Here is a 19,764-nt window from a genome sequence, read left to right as displayed (position 1 = left end):
CTCTCTCTCTCTCTCTCTCTCTCTCTCTCTCTCTCTCTCTCTCTCTCTCTCTCTCTCTCTCTCTTAAATCTGGCCTCAGAAACTTAGTAGTTGTATGACCTTGGTCAAATGGTCAAGTCATTTAACATCTTTATGCCTCAGCTTCCTCATCTGTAAAATTGAGCATCTATTTCACAAGGCTGGTGTGAGAATCAAATGATATATTTGTAAACCTCTTTGCAAAACCTTAAGGCACTATATAGATTCTATTTTTCATCATTTTTATACAACCACTCCCACCAGCAACAGCAGCAGCATTACTATGATTAACAGACTTTCCATTAGGAAGATCTGCTTTAGGGCTAGATAGAAATATAAACACACAATCCCAGTATTTAAAAAACAATGTCTCTCTTGGACAGTGTTTATTTTCTCTATACTGTGGGTGGTATTAGTTTTTAGTATCAATTTTTTAAAGTTCTCTATCTCTCATCTCTGTCCCTCTGTTTCTGTCTTGACTTCTCTCTCGCTTTTCTGTTTCTCAATATCTTTCTCATTGTCTCTCTTTGTCTCTTTCTATATTCCTTTTTGTCTCTGTCTCTCTGCAATTGTATTTCTTTTTCTTAAACTTTGCTCATTGTCTATCTGCCGGTCTCTGTTTCTACCTCTCTATCTCTCTGTGTCTGTCAATATGTTTCTTTCTGTTTCCTTGTTTCTCAATCTATCTCTCACTGTCAATCTCTGTCTTTCTATCTCTGGGTCTGTGTCTGTCTGTCTGTCTATTTCTGGATCTCTCGTTGTTTCTGTCAGTATCTGCCTCTCTATCTTTATGTGTTTGTCTTTCTCTTTCTGTCTCCCTCTGTTTCTTGGTCTGTCTCTGTCAGTCTCTGTCTCTATCTCTGTGTCTGTATCTGTATGTTTGACCCTTTGTCTGTTTTGCAGCTTTTATCACTCTCATTGTCTCTGTCAGTCTCTGCTTCTATCTCTGTCTCTTTCTCTCTGTGTATCTCTCCCTCAAAAAACAGATCACCTACCTAGATCAACCAAACTGTCCCCAGGCTGTTTAAAAAGCAGTCACTGTCCATTTACTCAATCTGCCAGGTGTGCTGCTTCTATACTTTCTCTCCCCATCTCCCTCCCTCCGTCTCTCTCTCTCCCTCTCTCTCCTTTCTTCCTCTCTTCCCCCCCTTCCCCGACCCCCTCTCTTCAACTTATGCTGCAGGAACCAAATACCTCTGGAAAGCAAAGATTTACAACTCAGCAAGATTTGCAGCAATTCTCCGTTATTTATGATGGCAGAGTGGTGCCTTGTGTATTAGATTCCCCATCAGCATTTGTCACTTTGCCTTCAAGAGTTCATATCAGAAAAAGATCATGACTCTTAACTAAACATTCAGCAGGGCTGCAGCAGCGGCCACCCTGACAAAGGTTCTGCCAGAATCCTCAGAAGCCTTGTGAGCTCAGGCAGCTGTACATTTTTAGACATTTCAACAGATTAGCATGGAGTCACTTAAGCTTCTTCTGGGCCTGTTCCTCCCAGTAATCTCTCACATGTTTCAGTCAATTAGTCTTGGAAATCTTCATGAAACAAGAAATTAGGACCTAGATATGGTGGGGGAGAGAGAGTATGCATTTGCTGCAGCTGGACATCGAGATAGCTTGAGGTAGGAAGTCATGGTCATGATTGTGGAAACTGATAACTAGAGATCAGACTTTAAAGCTGGAAAGGATCTTCAAAGGTGTTTAGTATGATCCCCTCCTTTGATAAACAATGAAATCGAGGCCTTAGTGAGATAACATGATTTGTTGAGATGCCACTCAGGAGAACCTTCTGAATCAAGTTAAAATCTCAATTAAGAACAAAGTAAATGCCCACCCATTGGGAGACGGCTAAACAAGTTGAAGTACATGAAGGCAATGGAAAATCACTCTGCCATTATAATGAATACAAGAAATCAAGAGAAACATAAGATAACTGAAATGAAAGGCTCAAAAATCAAATGAACAGAATCTGTAAAATGAGAGTGATGGACTTGAAGGCCTCTACAATCCATTTCTGCACTAAATCTATGATCCTAGGATTTCATGAACTAAGAAAACAATATATATATAATGATTTCAACTTAACAAAAACAACTGAAGCTGAATGCTTCAGCTGAAATTATAAGAACTCAGATGATCCTAGAGAAGAGACATGACACAGTACCTCTTTTCCTATTTCTTTGCAGAGGTGGGGAACTCCAGGTGCAAAGCAGTGAATAAATAGTTAGAATGGTTCAATATGTTGTTTGTTGTGATGAACTATAATTTTTTCCTCTTTTTTATTCATTGTTATAAATGATTGCTCTCTGGAAGGGGGAAGAGGATACACTGGGAAATGTAGGGGCTATAAAAAAACAAAAGATATGAATCAAAATTTATTTTAAGTAAAATGAGGAACAACTAGTATATCCCCCCCACTTTAAAAAAACATAGTGGGTATGCTGAGAGAAAGAGAAGGGAGGTGACCTTGACTTAATGCAGCAGTGGCCACCCACAATTTGACCTTGTCAGTAGCCTTAGAGAATGCCCAAAGTCAAAAGGAAACCATATGAAAACAGCTATGATTTCCAGATCGCTGATGAACTCTAAATAGTACAACTACCAAGATAAAAAGTCATATTTCTTCCTCTCCTATTTTATTGAGGAAAAAAATGCTTTGAAAGCAGTCATTTTAGGAAAGTGGATGCCACCAGTTTCCAGGGAGCAAAAAAAACAATGGAAAGGATATATGGGGACATGGGAATCAAAACTAAAAACCATTCTAAGAATACTAATGATTGACATTCATATAGCGCTTTTAAGGTTTCCTATATTATTTCATTTGTTCTTCACAACAAACCTGTGACATAGGTGCTCTCATTAAGGGTTTTTCATTCATACAGGAAATTCACAGGTGAAGAAATTCCCTGTACCAATGCCTTCAGAGCCTTCTTATCTTAAGGAGAGATGACTTGTGTGACTCTGGGCAAGTTACTTAATCCTATTTGTCTCAGTTTCCTTATCTATAAAATGGACCAAAGGAAATAGCAAACTACTCCAGTATTTTTGCCAAGAAAACCCCCCAATAGGACCATGAACAATCTATACAACTGAACAAAAAGCATGTGATTATTATTATTCCTGTTATTATGCCAGTATGAATGTATAATACTACACATACAAATATACCTAAAGGTGAAGCAAGCATCCATTTTACATATGTACAGTTATGCATATAATATATGTGTGTATATGTGTGTATATTTGTATACTTCAAATAAACTTAGAAAAAATTGTTCATAAAAATGAAGAAGAATAGGAAATAGGTACATGATTTCATCAATAGAGGGAACTTCTGGATAAGGAAATTCCCTATACCTGTGTTGACAAACCTATGGCACACATGCTGGAGGGGGCTGCTCCCCTCCCCCTCTCCATGCCCAACTGGTATTTCTCACATCCCCCGCCTCTCTGCCCAACAGCCCAATGGGAGTGCTTCCTCCCTCCACTGTCTGGGGCAAGGGGGCAGCTCACAGGTGGCATGAGGGCTGCAGTTTGGGCACTCAGTCTCTAAAAGATTCACCATCACTGCCCTATACCAACAGGAGCTTGCACTTGGCTACTTACAGAATTTCCAAGCCTTTAGGGTCTGAGAGGTTAAGTGAATTACAAGCTTCATACAGCCAGTATGTATCAGTATGTAGGAAATGAATCCAAATTTTCTTGTCCAGCTTTCTATCCATTCGGTCACACATTGCTTCTTTCGCCTCCATCTACCATCAGGAATATTGTTGTTCAGTCATTTTTCAGTTGTGTCTGATTTTTTGTGAGCCCATTTGGGATTTGCTTGACAAAAATACTCAAGTGGTATTTGCCATTTCCTTCTCCAGTTCATTCAACAGATAAGAAAACCGAGGCAAACAAGTTTAAAGGACTTGCCCAGGGTCCACTATTCCACTAGTATCTTCCTCTGAAGCCTCACTGTGGCATGGAAGCAACCAAATTCTCAAAAGTTATGCCACTGGAGTATAAAACTAGAAAGACTTCAGGTAAAGACTGGGTGACTGACTCTATGAACCAGCCTTCTAAGTTCAAGATCCAAGCAACTTTTTACCTGAGTTGACCACCAAGCGATGAACTTTATTTTTGACAGGGCAACTTAGAAATACCATGTGCTAACGTATAGAGAAATGGTGATCTGTGTGGAAGTAATACCTGCCATGATTAAATATTTTACAAAGGAGTCTACTCATAGAGAGCTGGAAGGGACCTTACTAGCCATCTAATTCAAACTCCTCATTTTATTTATGAGAAAACTGAGATTAAATGACTTGTGCAAGATCACATAGATAATAAATTCCAGAGAAAGAATTTGAAGCAGATCTTAAACATCAGATCCAGTGCTCTTTCCAATGGACTATGCTGTCTTGCCATATATGTGTGTGTGTATATATATATATATATATTTGGCCAAAGTATGTATATACTCCTGGGCAGCTAGGCAGCACAATGGATAGAGCACTGGGTCTGGAGTCAAGAAGACTCATCTTCCTGAATTCAAACCCGATCTCAGATTCTTACCAGTTGTCTAATCCTGGGCAAGTCACTTCACCCTGTTTGCCTCTCTTTCCTTAATTGTAAAATGAGCTAGATGGCAAACCATTCCAGTATCTTTGCCAAAAAACCCTAAATGGATCACAAAGAGTCAAACATAATTGAAAATCGAATAATAATAAATACATGTACATATATGTAGATATTTCTATAAAATATGTCATGATACTTTTACAGCCAATGAATTCAGTTCTTAAAACTGATACCACTGAAGAAATGAGTAAATATGATAGCCTTTGATATTGAAAATAAGAAAGACAAAAATCAAATAAAAAGGCATTAAAAACACTCCTTGGCAAAGTAAATAACTGCAGTCGGCATGTCTTATGGGCCATGTGTATCTGACAACACTCCCAGTGCAGCTGAACTATACTTAAAAATAAATAAATAAACAAACAAACAAACAAATAAATAAATAAATAAATAGAGTGCATGGATAAATGGATGAATGAATAAATGAATGAATAGATAGATAGATAAATAAATAAATGGGTGAATGAGTGAGCAGATAAATAAATAAATAAACGGATAAATAAACAGATAATTAAATAAATAAATAAATAAATAAATAGATGAATAAATAAATAAATAAATAAGTGGAACATAGATAATGTTAATTTGTAGTTTTCTAAGTCAATGTGCAGCAGAAGAGATCATTATGTCGAGTCTATCATTCCCATTCTTACTTGAGTTTGACATGACTTAACCTGGAGAAAGAGTCAGCTTCAGTCAGGAGGACAATGTTCAAGTCTACCTCTCATATCTACTGGTGGTACGACCAGAGGCAAGTCATTTAATCTCTTTATGTCCCAAACAATTCTCTAAGACTAGCCTTCATAATAGTTGCTGATCTGCACTGATAAAGAGTTTTCCCATCTGGAGTCCACAAGCATTTATTAAGCACCTACTATGTGCCAGGCAACCTGCCCAGACCAAACACAGAGAGGCCACTTCTTAACTGATCACATAATAAAAGTGTCAAGTACAAAAACCTCAGAACTCACTCTCCTATTTAAAAAGTGGTTGGCAATTAAGGCCTACCCACTTCTGTCAGGCAGTCTTGTCTTCGTTCTATTCCAATCCCACTGGCATAACACATCCCCAAATAATAATAGCAACGCTGCAAATGTCACCAAACAATAACAGCACTGGTCATTCTGCTGCTGACCTGACTAATGAATAGTCAGAGCCTAAAGGTGAAAAGTGAGTGTTACAATGATCAGAATACTTTTTAAAATTTTGCTCCGAATCTAGTCATAGTCCATTCCAATTTCTTTTGGGTGGGGAACTGCTTCTGAAGTCTCTGTTTTGTGAATGCAGCCCCTGGCAGACTATTAGGACTCCTGGTGTACTCAAAAAAGAACAAATGTTTTGGAGAAAATTCTTAGGGTCAGTTTCACACATCATATCACGGATATATGTATCTGACTTTTAATAAACATTATTAAGTTTCCTTACAGAATCTAGTAAAGCAACATTTTTTTAAAATGCCATCTGGGTCTCTGGATACAGCTAAACAAAGCTTAAAATAACCCATCCCAGCAGCTGGGAGGCCCCAGCTGTTCTCCAAACCTCTCCTCCCCTTCAACTTCCCCATAAAAAGAGTAAATGGGGAGCATAGGTTAAAAGAGCTAAGAATGGACTAACCCAAAAAGAAGGCAAGTGGACCCCAAAGACTACCAATACAAAGTTCCAAACCCAAATCACTCAGATAGCCATACTATCTATCATTTCTCCTATTGGCAGTGCTACAACTTAAGAGACATAAAGGGAAGAGAACACTTAATTTTTTTGAAAGATATTTGGTTCTTTTTCTCCCTGGCTTGACTGTAATGTTGCCATTTATTCTGCAGTGGGTAACTAGGACAGAGAAATCAGGACAAACAGCATCTATCCTTCTCTCCCTTCCATAACAAAGGAGTCACCAAGACCTGGGTTTGAATTCTTCCTCAGTGGATTAGCTATGTGACCATGGGTCAGTGTAGGTGGCACAGTAGACAAAATGTGGGAGTTCCTGGATTCAAATCCAAACTCAGACAGTTACTTGCTCTATGACCATGGGAAAAACACTTAGCCCTTCTCAATCTTAGTTTTCCCATCTGTAAAATGGGGATAATAATATTACCTAACTTACAAGAGCTTTGTGATCATGAGAAAACTGATGCAAAGAATATTATAAACTTTAAAGAGCTGTATAAATCCTATCAGTTAAGTTGCTTAGTCTCTCTGAGACTTAGTTTCTTCATCTGTAAAATGAGTGAGGGAGCTTGATGGTACCCAGCTCTAAATCTGTGATCTTATGACCCTATGCCCAGGTTAGCTCTAGAGAAGAGAGGTCTAGTCCCAAAAGCACCTTTTATATCCTTACTCTCTTCTCCATCTACTCCTTCCACTGCCAGCCTTACACAACCATCATTTGCCTCCATTTGACCCATCCTTTGTCATCTGGACTAGATCCATATCTATTTGGCCTAGATTGCAACTATTATTCTTATCACAAGAGTCCATCAAAACAGAAAGATGCAAAAATGCTTTTAAATACATGAGCCTCTCTCTGGTCTGGGAAGTCAAGCAGCAAAGTGGATAGAGCACTGGACTGTAAATCAGGAAGATTCACCTTCATGAGTTCAAATCTAGCCTAAGACATTTAGTGGCTATGTGATCCTGGGCAAGTCATTCAACTTTTTTTGCCCCAGTTCCTCATCTATAAAGTGAGCTGGAGAAGAAAAATGGCAAACCACTCCAGTATCTTTACCAAGAAAACCCCAAATAGGTTCACAAAGAGTCAGATATGACTAAAAGGAGTGAGAAACAAAACCAACAACCCAGGACAATCCCTACAGCTGGAAGATAACATTTCCAAAACCCCTATCCTCCTCATATCCCTGGCAGATTGGGGAGAAAAGCATAGGATTGGGAAGGCAAATAGAATAATAAATTTAGATCGGATACAGATAGATAAACTGAGTCCTAGAGTGATTAAGATATTTTTCCAAGTCCATACAGCCTGTAAGTAGCAAAGCTGAAATTTGTACACAGGTCTTCTAACACTAAAGCAATTGTTCTTGGTATCTTGCTGCCTCCAAAGTCAAAATCAACAAGTATTTAAATGACTGCTAAGCACTAGGCTAAGCACTGGGGACACTAAGAAAAGCAAAAACTGTCCTTGCCCTCAAGGATTTTACAACCTAACTGAGGAGAAAGCAGGCACTCAAGTAAGTACTAACAAGATATGCATAGGATAAATTGGAAATAATCACAGAAGAAAGACACTGGTATTATGTAGGAGCAGGAAAGGCTTTTTGCAGAAGCTGGGATTTTTGCTGAGACTCAAGGGAAGTCAAGAAATGAGAAGAGAAGGGAGAGAATTCCTGGCACGGGGGATACTCAAAGTCTGTAGCTAGAGTATCATGAGCCAGGAACAGAAAGGAGGACAGAGCCTCAGTAAAATTTTACAGGAGACTTTACGTTCTTCAAGAAAGCTATCCAGTAATGTTTTTCCACTCTCGTGTACAATTAACTTTATCTATTTGGAAATTAATTATCTGCTCCTCCCAGCTGGGTCTCAGGTTACTTATAGGATAGCTGAGTCAGAAGGGCATTAATAAAAAAAATAAAAATGTGCTATGTGTATAGAGAAATTTGTATTGTGGTCATTATAAGTATTTGAAGTATTTGGTAGTCTTCTATGTTCCATTTATTTTATTTTGTTACAGAACAGTCTGAGGTCTTTAAGAATTCAGGTTGTAAAAATGCAGTTAAAATTTATCATTCATCCAGGGAGAATCTTAGAATTAGGAACAGCTGGAGACAGAAAGGGTCATATCATTTCTTTCACTTAAAGGAAGTCCAGAACAGAACGATAGAGAAAGTGAAAAGGGAAATATTCATTTGTAGGCTGATCTGTTTAAAAGAAAGACAGATTAAATTGAAAGACTTAGGTGAGCCATAGGAACTTGAGAGTCAGCACTGAACACTTAAATTCTAGCTACAAAAATAAGAAGATGCATTTTTTAAAAATAAAAACTGATCAGAGAAAAGTAGGAAAGAGAGGAGCAGCTAGGTGGTGACTCAATGGTAGAGAGCCAGACCTAAAGAGAGGAGGTCCTGAGTTTTCAAATCTGGCCTCAGACACTGTCTAGCTGTGTGACCCTGGGCAAGTCACTTGCCTAGCTCTTTTCACTCTCCTGCCTTGGAACTGATGCTTAGTATCAATTCTAAAATAGAAAGTAAAGATCTAGGGGAAAAAAAGAAGAAAGAAAAATTGGGAATTTTGCTGGGGGGCAAAATTGTAAGACAGGATGGGATAAACAAAGAAATTGAATTTTATTACAGCTAAGTAATACAGTGTACCTTTTGTATTTAGAAGCCATTTTATTTTTTTCACTTTATGTAGTTTGCACTTAAAAATTGACCTAGCTCATTTGGTAGTGCAAAAGATTTCTATTTTGTATGAAATAATAATTGTAAGGTGCTTTTAGCACTGTCTCTGATGTAGCCTAAGTGCCATAAATATTAGTTATTGTTCTTATTATTATTTAAGCCTAAGGATGAGACTTTAATGCCCCTGTCTAAGAAGCCCTGATTTTTAATAAAGAATAGAACATAAATGTCCAAGAAAAATCAATTAAACATATAAAAGTCACCCTTTAATGGCTTACACAAATGAAGGAAAATAGGAGCAGAGAATTATAGTTAGAAATGACCTTAGAGTATGACTAGCCAAGTCAATTAACCTCAGACAATTCTCGAAGGTAGTAAATCACAACAGAAGTGCTGGTCTGCTAAAGGGAGCAGAGAACTTCATCAGAAGTTCCCTACAAAGATAAAATAGCATATAAGCCCCTTTCCAGAAAAAGTCCTTCGATATCATTTAACGCAACCATCTCACAGAAGTACTGAATCTCACTGATGATGAGGATCTCAGAAGTACATTGAGTTGAACCCATATAGATGGTCATGAAATACTCTCAAGGGCATCTGTGGAAGCAATTATGCAGCCTTCCCTTGAGAATCATCACTAGGACAGGAAACGTGTGACTTTTGGAAAAAATACTTGAGCCTCAGTTTTTATTTTTATTTTTTCTTTAAAGGGATTGATCTCTTTTTCAGCTCTAAATCTTAATTCTATGGAGGGGAAAAAAGGAATTAAATAGGGTTTAGCACTTGGTTTCCTAGAGATATGGTATTTACCATTCTGGAGGCAGCCAGGTGGCTCAGGTGGTTAAGAACACTAGACTAGGGGCAGATAGGTGACTCAGTGGATTGAGATCCAGGCCTGGAGATGGGAAGTCCTGGGTTCAAATCTGCCCTTGGATATTTCCTGGGCAAATCACTTAGTCCCAGTTGCCTAACTCTAACTGATCTTCTGCTTCAGAGCCAGAAACTTAGAATCAATTCCAAAACAGAATATGGGGGGGGGGGGGAGAGACAGACAGACAGACAGAGAGACAGACAGAGAGACAGACAGAGACAGAGACAGAGAGACAGAGAGAGACAGAGAGAGAGAGACAGAGAGACAGAGAGAGAGACAGAGACAGACAGAGAGAGAGAGAGAGAGAGAGAGAGAGAGAGAGAGAGAGAGAGAGAGAGAGCGTACTGGCCTAGAGTCAGGAAGACCTGAATTCAAATCCAGCCTCAGATACTTCCTAGCTATGTGACCTTGGGCAAGTCATTTAACCTCCTCCTGATTAAAAAAATTTTTCAATTGATCGACTGGGGAAGTACATGGCACACTACTCCAGTATCCTTGCCAAGAAAATCCCATGGATAGTTATGGTTTGTGTGGTCATGAAGAGTCAGACACAATAGAATAACAAAAGCCCAGTTGTTAGAAACTAAAGCAGGAGAGGGGGGATTTCTTTGCCTCATGGAGCTTTTGTAAGTGATTTTTAGATGTTATTCATAGCACTTTGGAGTTAGAAAGCACTGGAAAGATCATCTAATTAACTCCTAATTTCTAATGCAATATCCCTTCTACTCCATCCCTCCTATTTAATCACCTACCCTCTGCTAGAACACCTTCAGTGACATGGAACTCACTACATCAAAGCCAAGTCATTTCATTTTAGGAAAATTCTCATGGTTAGAAAATGTTCCCTTATGCTAAGCCCAAATTGGAATTTGATCACAGTTCTTCCCTCTGGAATTAAACGGGGTAAGTCTAATCCCTCTTCCATGCAACACTCTTTTACCTGTATAAAGCTACATATCACATTTCCCACAAATATTTTTTCTTTAGGCTACACATTCTTAATTCCTCCAACTCTTACTCATTTGGCAGAGTCCAAGGACCCAAATCAGTGAAATGACTTGCTGAAGATCACATAGTTTAAAAAAAAAATAAGCAAATGATTTGAAGCCAGGTCCTCTGATTCCAAATGCAGTTCTGTTTACACTGAATAACATTAACTATCTGTGCAGAAAATCCAGAATCCAGAATTATAAGATGGCATAGGATATAGAAAATTAGTACTGGAACCATGAAGGCAAGGATTTGAGGCCATTCGTAAGTAGGATGTGTGATTGTTAATCTCTCAGGGCCTCCCAGGCCATCCTTCCTGAAGAGCTGACATTCTGCAATGGTGGAAAATGTTAAATAATGTTTGCTTAATGAACTTAATTTAGATGTTCATTAGACACACACACAAAAAAATTTAAAACCTGGAAAGGGGAGAGGGGAAGTTAAATGGTTCAATGGATAGAGTCATGTCTGGAGTCATAGAACCTGGGTTCAAACTATCCCTAACACTTCCTAGCTCTGTGACCCTGGGCCAGTCACTTAACCTCCATTGTTTAGCCCTTCCCTCTCTTCTTCCTTAGAACTAATATTTAGTATTGATTCTAAGACAGAAGGTAAAGGTTAAAAAAAATAAGAGGTATCTAGGTAGCACAGTGGATAGTGCATTAAGAATCAAGTAAGGAGGACCTGGGTTTAAATCCTACCTCAGATGCTTCCTAGCTCTGTGACTCAGGGCAAGTCACTTTAACTCTCATTGCCTAGCCCCTGGCCACTCTTCTGTTTTAAAATTGGGTTTTAAATACATATACTTAATATACTCAATTTTCTAATTCTAGAAATTAATCAAGACAATCATTCTAAATGCTTTAAGATTTGCAAAATACTTTATCAGTTTTATCTCATTTTATCTTTACAACAGGCCTGGAAGATAGGTACCACTATTATCCCCATTTTGCAGGTAAGGTAAGTGAGACATAGAGAAATTAAGTGACTGAAAGCTCGAATTTGAACTCAGTACTTCAGATTCCAAGTCTATCACTCTATCCACTGGGCTATCTAGATGTCCTATCAATTCCAAATAGAAAGGAGTATGAATATTGAATATCCCACCTTTTCCTGTCCAAATACTTAAAATATATTAGTGAAGCCTCCATTATATAAAGGCAATCCTCAAGATAAAAAGATTTTATTAGAGGCTTACTAGAAAGAACACAGAATTTAAAGTTCAGAAGTCCTGGGTTTAAATCTCTGCGTTTGTACTTATGCTAATTGCATCACCTTACCATTCACTTAATTTCTTATAGGATTCCATTTCCTCATCTGTGAAATGATGATGATGATGATGATGATGATGATGATGATGATGATGATGATGATGATGATGATGATGATGCCTGTACTTCCTGCTTCCCAAAGAAGAATACATTTATAAATCATAAATTCCTAAAGTGAGTTATTATCATGATTACTGCGTGAAAGTCCTTTTCAGAGTGCCTTCACAGATGAAGTGATGAATTCTTGGGTTTTGAAATATCAGAACTTTTGCTTGACTTTGCTTTAGTTACTGGTCTTCTGACTTTTCTGTGTATCATCAGTAGCTTCCCAAGAAGATGAAAGGGGTGGGGGGAAGATGAAGCTCAATTCTGCAAAGTCTGGAACTGATTGGAGTTGTTTTTTTTTTTTTAAAGCAGTAGGGGTGGAAGTAGTAACTTCAAAATTAAGTGAGACTTAAAATTTTTAATTAAACACACTATGTCTCTGATTTCATATCATTACTAACAAAACCTCATTATATCCAAAAAGAGGGGAAATGTACCATTTTAAAGTTCCTCGCTTTTTAAAAACGGTTCTCAAACTTTAAACTGAAAAAGTCTAAATAAGAAAGAAGAGTAAACTGAAAAAATCTAATCTCTCTGCCATTAGATAGCCCTTCAAATATCTGAAGAGAACTCTCCTGTCCTTGGGGTAGCTAGATTGCATAGTGGATAGAGCCCTTGGCCTGGAATCAGAAAGACTTGAGTTCAAATCTGGCTGGAGAAGGAAATGGCAAACTACTCCAGTGTCTTTGCCAAGAAAATCTCATATGGGCTCATTGAATCAGACACAACTGAACAACCACAACAATCCTGTCCATATTAGTCATTTCTTCTTCAAGCTCAATAACATCAGTTCTTCCACCAATCCTGATCACTCCCCTTGAGCTATTCTTTGGCTTCTCAATGTTCTGTGGTGTCCAGAATTAAACACAATATTCCATGTGTACAATGGGACCATTACTTCCCTTAGAGGTCTAGAATTTATTCTTCTCTTAAATCAGTTGAGGGTCATATTGGTATTTTTGACTGTCCTATCACACTGTGGACTCATATTCAGTTTGCAGTCCACTGTGACCCCCAATTCATTTTTCAAATGAACTATAATTATGTAAAGTGAGGAGGGGTTGTTATTCTTTTTTAGCCAAGCACAGAACTTTACCTTTGCCCCTTTACTGGATTTGGCCCAACTTTCTAACCTGTCACAGTGTTTTGAAGGTCTTCACTCTATTAACTGAAGCATCATCTTTGCCTCTTGAGTCCTGGTATCATCTGAAAGTCTGAGAAGAATGGCATCTATTCCTTTATCCTCTAGGTCAGTGGTTCCCAAACTTTTTTGACCTACCACCCCCTTTCCAAAAAAATATTACTTAGCCCCCTGGAAATTATTTTTTTTTCATTTTAATAGCAATTAATAGGAAAGATAAATGCACCTGTGGCCATCACCACTCCCCTGGATCGCTGCAGCACCCACAAGGGGGCGGTAGCGCCCACTTTGGGAATCACTGCACTAGGTCAAGGATAGTTTCCTGGGGGACTCACATACTCTTTGAGACTCTTTGAATCTGAATAGTCATCCTGAATCTGCCTAACTGTCTAACCCACATCTGTCTATCTTGTCCCTAGGAATATCCATGAGAGAGATTATCAGATGTTTTACTGAAGATGAAAAAAAAAAAGTTAATCTTACATGACATGTATTTGATGGTGTTATTTGCATGTTTTCTGTAACCAGTTTCCTCTTCTAAATATTCACTTACCATCTCTTTGACAAAGTATTCTAGACTTTTGCCAGGAATATAAATCATACTCATTGCTCTAGAGTTTGTAACCTCCACCATATTCCCTCTTGGAAAAGCAAGATGCCTGCTTTTGTTCCAATTCTGCAAGCCCTCACCTATTCCACAAGGCACTATGGAAACAACACTGACTGTGGTAGGGGCAGCTCTCTGTGCAGTGACCAAAGTGCTGGGTGTGTTATCAGGAAGATAAGTTCAAATCAGGTCTCAGACATTTACTGGCTGTATAACCCTGGGCAAGTCATTTAATCTTTATTTGCCTCAGCTTCTTCATCTGTAAAATGAGGATAATAATACTACCAACTTCCCAGAATTATTGTGAGGATCAAATAAGAATTGCAAAGCATTTAGTACAGTGCTGGCACATATTAAGTGCTATTTAAATGTAAGCTATTATTAATCCCACCTTGGATTTGTACTACCTATGTACTTTTTTTTAAGTATTTTCTTTTTTACCAATTACATATAAAAATAAATATTTAACATTTTTTAAAATTTGAATTCCAAATTCTCTCCCTCCCTTCCACCCTCCCTCCTTGAGAAATCAATCAATTTGAAGTACTACCTATGGAATCTTGAATAATTCATTTAGCCTAATTTTCCTCATGTGAAAAATTAAAGGTTGAACTGGATGGCCTTCAAGGTTCTTTGTAGTTCTAGACTTATAATTCTATGATCTAAGTTTTTTCAGGTATCAAAAACAGTAACTCAGGAATAACATTTGCCAATACTTTTAAGATCGGGATGTAATTTTTCAGAGCCTAGTGATTTGGACTCATTAAAGATAGTTGGAGCTCTCTTGCTGTCTCCTTACTTCTCATTAATAATGAGGTTCAGTTCTCTAGTAGATAGTTTTGTCCTTTTTTTAGTTAGAAGATTATTTATTTAAAAGGTTAAAATAAAAGAAAGCAAAAACAAAAGTGGAATTCATCATCAGTTGTTTTCATCCCATCACCAGAGCTGTGGTGTAATCTTCTCTTTGAGCTTCATCTTTTTCCCCAATATAACTTCACAAATCCTTTCATGCTTTATCGCTTTAAAATGTATTCATTAATAGAATGGTAGAACAATGGAATAGACTAGAGGCAAATGACCTTAGCAATCTACAAAGAATTGGAAATTGAGGGGATGTCCATCAATTGGGGAATAGCTGAACAAATTGTGACATATGGTGATGATGGAATACTATCATGATGTAAGAAAAGGTGGACAGGATGATTTCAGAAAGAGTTGGAAAGACTTACATGAACTGATGCAGAAGGAAATAAGCGGAACCAATAGAACATTGTACACAAAAAATCAACAATATTTTGGATTGATCAACTGTGATAGAATTAGCTTCTCTAAGCAATATAATGATCCAGGACAATTTTGAGAAACTTATGACAAAGAATACTATCCACTGTTGGATAGAACTTTTGGAGTCAGAATGCAGATCAAAGCATGTGATTTTTCACTTAAATTTATTTGGGTTTTTGTTTTATGTGATTATTCTCTTACAAAAATAAACAATATGGGGACAGCTGGGTAGCTCAGTGGATTGAGAGTCAGGCCTAGAGATGGGAGGTCCTAAGTTCAAATCCAGCCTCAGACACTTCCCAACTGTGTGACCCTGGGAAAGTCACTTGACCCCCATTTCCCACCCTTACCACTCTTCCACCAAGGAGCCAATACACAGAAGTTAAGGGTTTAAAAAAAATAAAAAATCAATTAAAAAAATAAACAATATTGAAGTATGCTTTGCATAACCCATATTGAATTCACTTGCCAGCTTCAGGATAGGGGAGGGACTAGAGGGAGGGAGAGAGACAATTTGGAACACATAACTTGGGAAAATTTATGTAGAAATTTGTTATTATATGTAATTGGTAAAAAATAAAATATCTTTATAATAAAAACATAAAATTTATTCATTAAATCATATCAACAAGCATTTTTAAAGTGTTTGCCACATGCTAGACATTGTACAATGGAAAACCTCTGAAGGTTTGGGACTGGAGAAGTGATAAAATCAGGTTATTGAATTAAGAAGTTTATAGGGGTTGAAGTAGGAAGAGTAAATTAGAAAAGAAATAGATTAGTTAGTCCTGTTATAATAGAACAGGTAAAAGGTGATTAGTGCCTGAACAAAGGTTCTTTCCGTTAGCTTGGATAGGGTGGTAGGACAAATCCAATAGATGTCACAATGGTAGATGGATAAGAATCTGAGGAAGAAAGGTGAGAGAAGAGTTAAAAATTACTCTGGGGGCAGTTGGGTGTCTCTATGGATAGAAAGCCAGGCCTAGAGGCTGGAAAATCTGTGTTCAAATCTGACTTCAGACACTTCCTAGTAGTATGACCCTGGGCAAGTCATTTAACCACAATTGCCTAGCCTTTACCTCTTGTACCTTGGAACTGATATTTATAATATCACTTTATTTATTTTTATTTATTTATTTTTTTTTCTAGGCCCTTGTACTTCGGTGTATTGTCTTATAGATGGAAGATTGGTAAGGGTGGGCAATGGGGGTCAAGTGACTTGCCCAGGGTCACACAGCTGGGAAGTGGCTGAGGCCGGGTTTGAACCTAGGACCTCCTGTCTCTAGGCCTGACTCTCACTCCACTGAGCTACCCAGCTGCCCGGAACTGATATTTAATATCAATTCTAAGATAGAAGGTAAGGGTTTTAGAAAAAAAGTGACTGATATTTCAAGACAGGATGATTGGAAGATGATTCTACCTTCAAAAACAAGAAGAGAAAGTTCAGGAGAGACAATTGAGCAATTCTTGAATTGGAGATGTTGCATTCAGTAGATGAATATGTTCAGCAAGCAGTTGAAGATACAGGCCTAGAACTCTGGGAAGAGGTTAGAACTGGGACTATAGATTTGGATATTTTTCAAAGTTTTTTTCATTTTCTTTCTCTCTCTCTCTCTCTCTCTCTCTCTCTCTCTCTCTCTCTCTCTCTCTCTCTCTCTTTCTCTCTCCACGGTATCCTTTGCCAAGAGGAATAGTGGAACCTTGAATGTTCAAGTTGACAACACAATGGTCAGGGGAAACTTACTTGATGGTTTCTCTTCAATAAGAGCAGATACTTCGTTGAATTCTTTGCAAGATCATGGTCAGGCCGATTTTGAAACTGATACATACAAATAACAGGCAAGTTTCTTTTGCAAATGCTGTACTAAGTGCTGAGTAAGTAAAAGTTAAACTAAACAAAATTTATAAGTTTAATTTGATCTGCAATGGCATATTCAAATTTGGAATACTTCTAGGAACTTGGTACACATTCTTAAGAACTACTGTATTAGGGAGCTTGAACTTCTGAGAGAAGCTAAGAAGTCCTTACAATAAAGGAAACAAGGAAATTTCCCATGTAAATCAAGTGAATTAAAAAATAACCCTGTGCAGTCAGCAGCAAACCAACTCCATTTCTTCTTCCACTGAAAAGAATTGGCTCAAGGAAGAGTATGAAAGCAGCCATACATCTCCCAAAGCTAGTTATCCTCAACCATTCCATAGGGAATAGTTTTGTCAGTCAGAATAGAATTCTATTTATCAGTTTCCCTCTCTCTACTTATAGCTAACTTTTATCAATCCCAGGAAAGGAAACAGAGAGATGGATAAGAACTGTACCCCAAAAGCAATGTGGCCTGCTGTAATCATCTCTCACCACTGCCCTCTCCTTTTCCCCTATCTCTCTGATTATTCATCAAAATTTTCTATCCTCTCTAAAATACTGAATAGAATGCTTAGGAAGGATAAATATGAAGCACACTCTACCAGAAAGTTAGCCTTTTTTAAAAAAAAATCAGCAGTGAGAAAATCATTGGGGAAAGGGGAGTGAAAGAAAATAGAATCTATTACCAGGTTTTATGTCCCTTTTAGAGAGAGAGGCTCATTTTAGCTAGTGAAAAGGTAAAGAAAATTGACTTAAAGAAGAATTATATTAGGAGAGATCTGGCTTTACTCAAAACTCCATGGTTTTAAGCCAACAATTCCATCTAAAAATAAAGATTTAGGTACAGGGTCCCTAGGGTTGTAGAATAATTCTTACAGGATATCCTAAGATGATCATAGGTTTGGGAAAAGAACATATGAACTGAAGGGATAATAATTTTTTAAAAAGCAAGGATGGGGCCATTATGACATTGTGGAGAGGAAAAAATTGAAAGCCTACAGGTATATAATAGAAAGGAACAAATGATATTGAAGTGAAGGGAAATAACCATGAAATCTCCAATGTGAGTAGAGAGAGAATTCATGAATTTGTCAAATCAATCAATAAACATTTATTAAGTGCCTCCTATGTGCCAGGTACTTAGGTACTACCTACTAGGGATACAAAATAGTAAAAGATACTCCTTGTCCTCAAGTAGTTCACAAGCTAATGAACAATGCCAAGAGAAAGTCTACTCTATAACAAGAAAAATTTAGAATCACTCATTGTTAGACTTATCCCCTAAAGTCATTGTACATATCTCTTCTCGACCCATTTATGCACATGTTTTATAAGCCACCAATGACCAGCACATATATAGAATGCAACCTCAGAGTGATCCACACCCACCCCCATTCCACCCTGAAAAAAAGGAAGGGTTAAAGTCCATCCATTTAAGCCTCTATTGCCTTAACAAATAAGTACTGACTGTTTTCAGAGGTCAAATAGAGAAATCTCTGTGGGCAAGAACTGTAGGAGGGAAAGGTAGTTGTTAAAATGATGCGCTAGGTTGGGTGCCATTATCTTGGAATCGTCTAATCCAGTATTCTAGAGCAGATGAGAAAACTGAGGCTCAGTTACCTATTGAGTGGCAGAGCTGAGACTAGAACTAATTCTCCAGCCGGGGAGACCAGGACTCTTCCCTTAGGAAAAAGTGCAAGGAAAAATAGAGAGGTGTAACCACAATAAAAAAGTAACAAGAAAGAGGGAGGAGGGAGTGTTACAAGAGTCTTAATGGGAGAGGAGGGTACTCTTTGCTATAAATCAGGGGAAGTAACGAGAGTTGAGCTGAAGATGCTTTGATGGGAGCAGAATGAGGCACTGGGAACTAGGAAAATTAGATTTAGGTAGCATATGCTAAGCTAAAATTGAATAAGATAGGGTGAGGAAAGGGTAAGTGATAAGGGATTACAAACATAAGATATAAGCGTGGGAAAGAGGGCACGGGTGAGGATCAAACCCGGGGGAAATGTGGATCGTATTTGGCAATGAAAATGAATGAGTAAAGGGGTGGTTGAGCAGCAATACATAGAGAGCCGTATCAGGATGCCTGGAGATAGGCAGTGAGGAAAGTTGAGGCAGGAGGTGGATAAGGAGAGGAGGGAGGAGGGAGCCTCCTAACCCCAGACTTACCCCGTTGGCCGCTGCCATCTGGACCACAATCTCGGTGGCAGCCTTGCTGAAGTACCTTCCGTCGCTGCCCACTACCATGGTGCAACCCTGGCGGTCGCGGAGGTCGATGGATGACAGGACGCTCTGCACGAAGTTGGGCAGGTAGTTGCGCTGGCTCTCGAAGAGGCCGGTGGGTCGGCGCAACCCCCCGCCCCCAGTCGGCTTCTGGTCTTCATAGGGTGCGGTTTGTACGGTCAGCACCGGGATGGGGCTCCCCTCCATTGCCTCCTAGCCCTCCCCGCTGCTAGCTCAGACAGTCAGAGATGTACTAAAATCTCTGGGCCACCGGGTCGAATCACCCCTGTAACCTGGCGAGCTCTCGTACTCCTCCGTTCCTCAGCCTAGACTTCTCTCTCTTTGCTAGCTAGGTCCCCCCTCAACTCCCCCGCTCCCCTCTAGTGCAGCGGTGTGTCCAGATGTTGCCAC

General features: G+C 38.6%; 1 protein-coding gene across 1 annotated transcript in view; it reads right to left on the bottom strand.

The window, feature by feature from the left end:
- PGM5 (phosphoglucomutase 5) overlaps positions 1-19,560 on the bottom strand; it is a 229,360-nt gene extending 209,800 nt beyond the window's left edge. The window contains exon 1 of the mRNA XM_044659347.1: positions 19,300-19,560. Coding sequence (XP_044515282.1) covers positions 19,300-19,560 — 261 coding nt within the window. The remainder of the gene's footprint in view (positions 1-19,299) is intronic.
- Positions 19,561-19,764: the final 204 nt, after the last annotated feature.

This window comes from Gracilinanus agilis, chromosome 1, assembly GCF_016433145.1.
Source record: "Gracilinanus agilis isolate LMUSP501 chromosome 1, AgileGrace, whole genome shotgun sequence".
In the NCBI taxonomy this organism is placed as follows: domain Eukaryota; kingdom Metazoa; phylum Chordata; class Mammalia; order Didelphimorphia; family Didelphidae; genus Gracilinanus; species Gracilinanus agilis.
The sequence above is the reverse complement of the archived record's forward strand: the minus strand, read 5'-3'. Positions and strand labels throughout refer to the sequence as shown.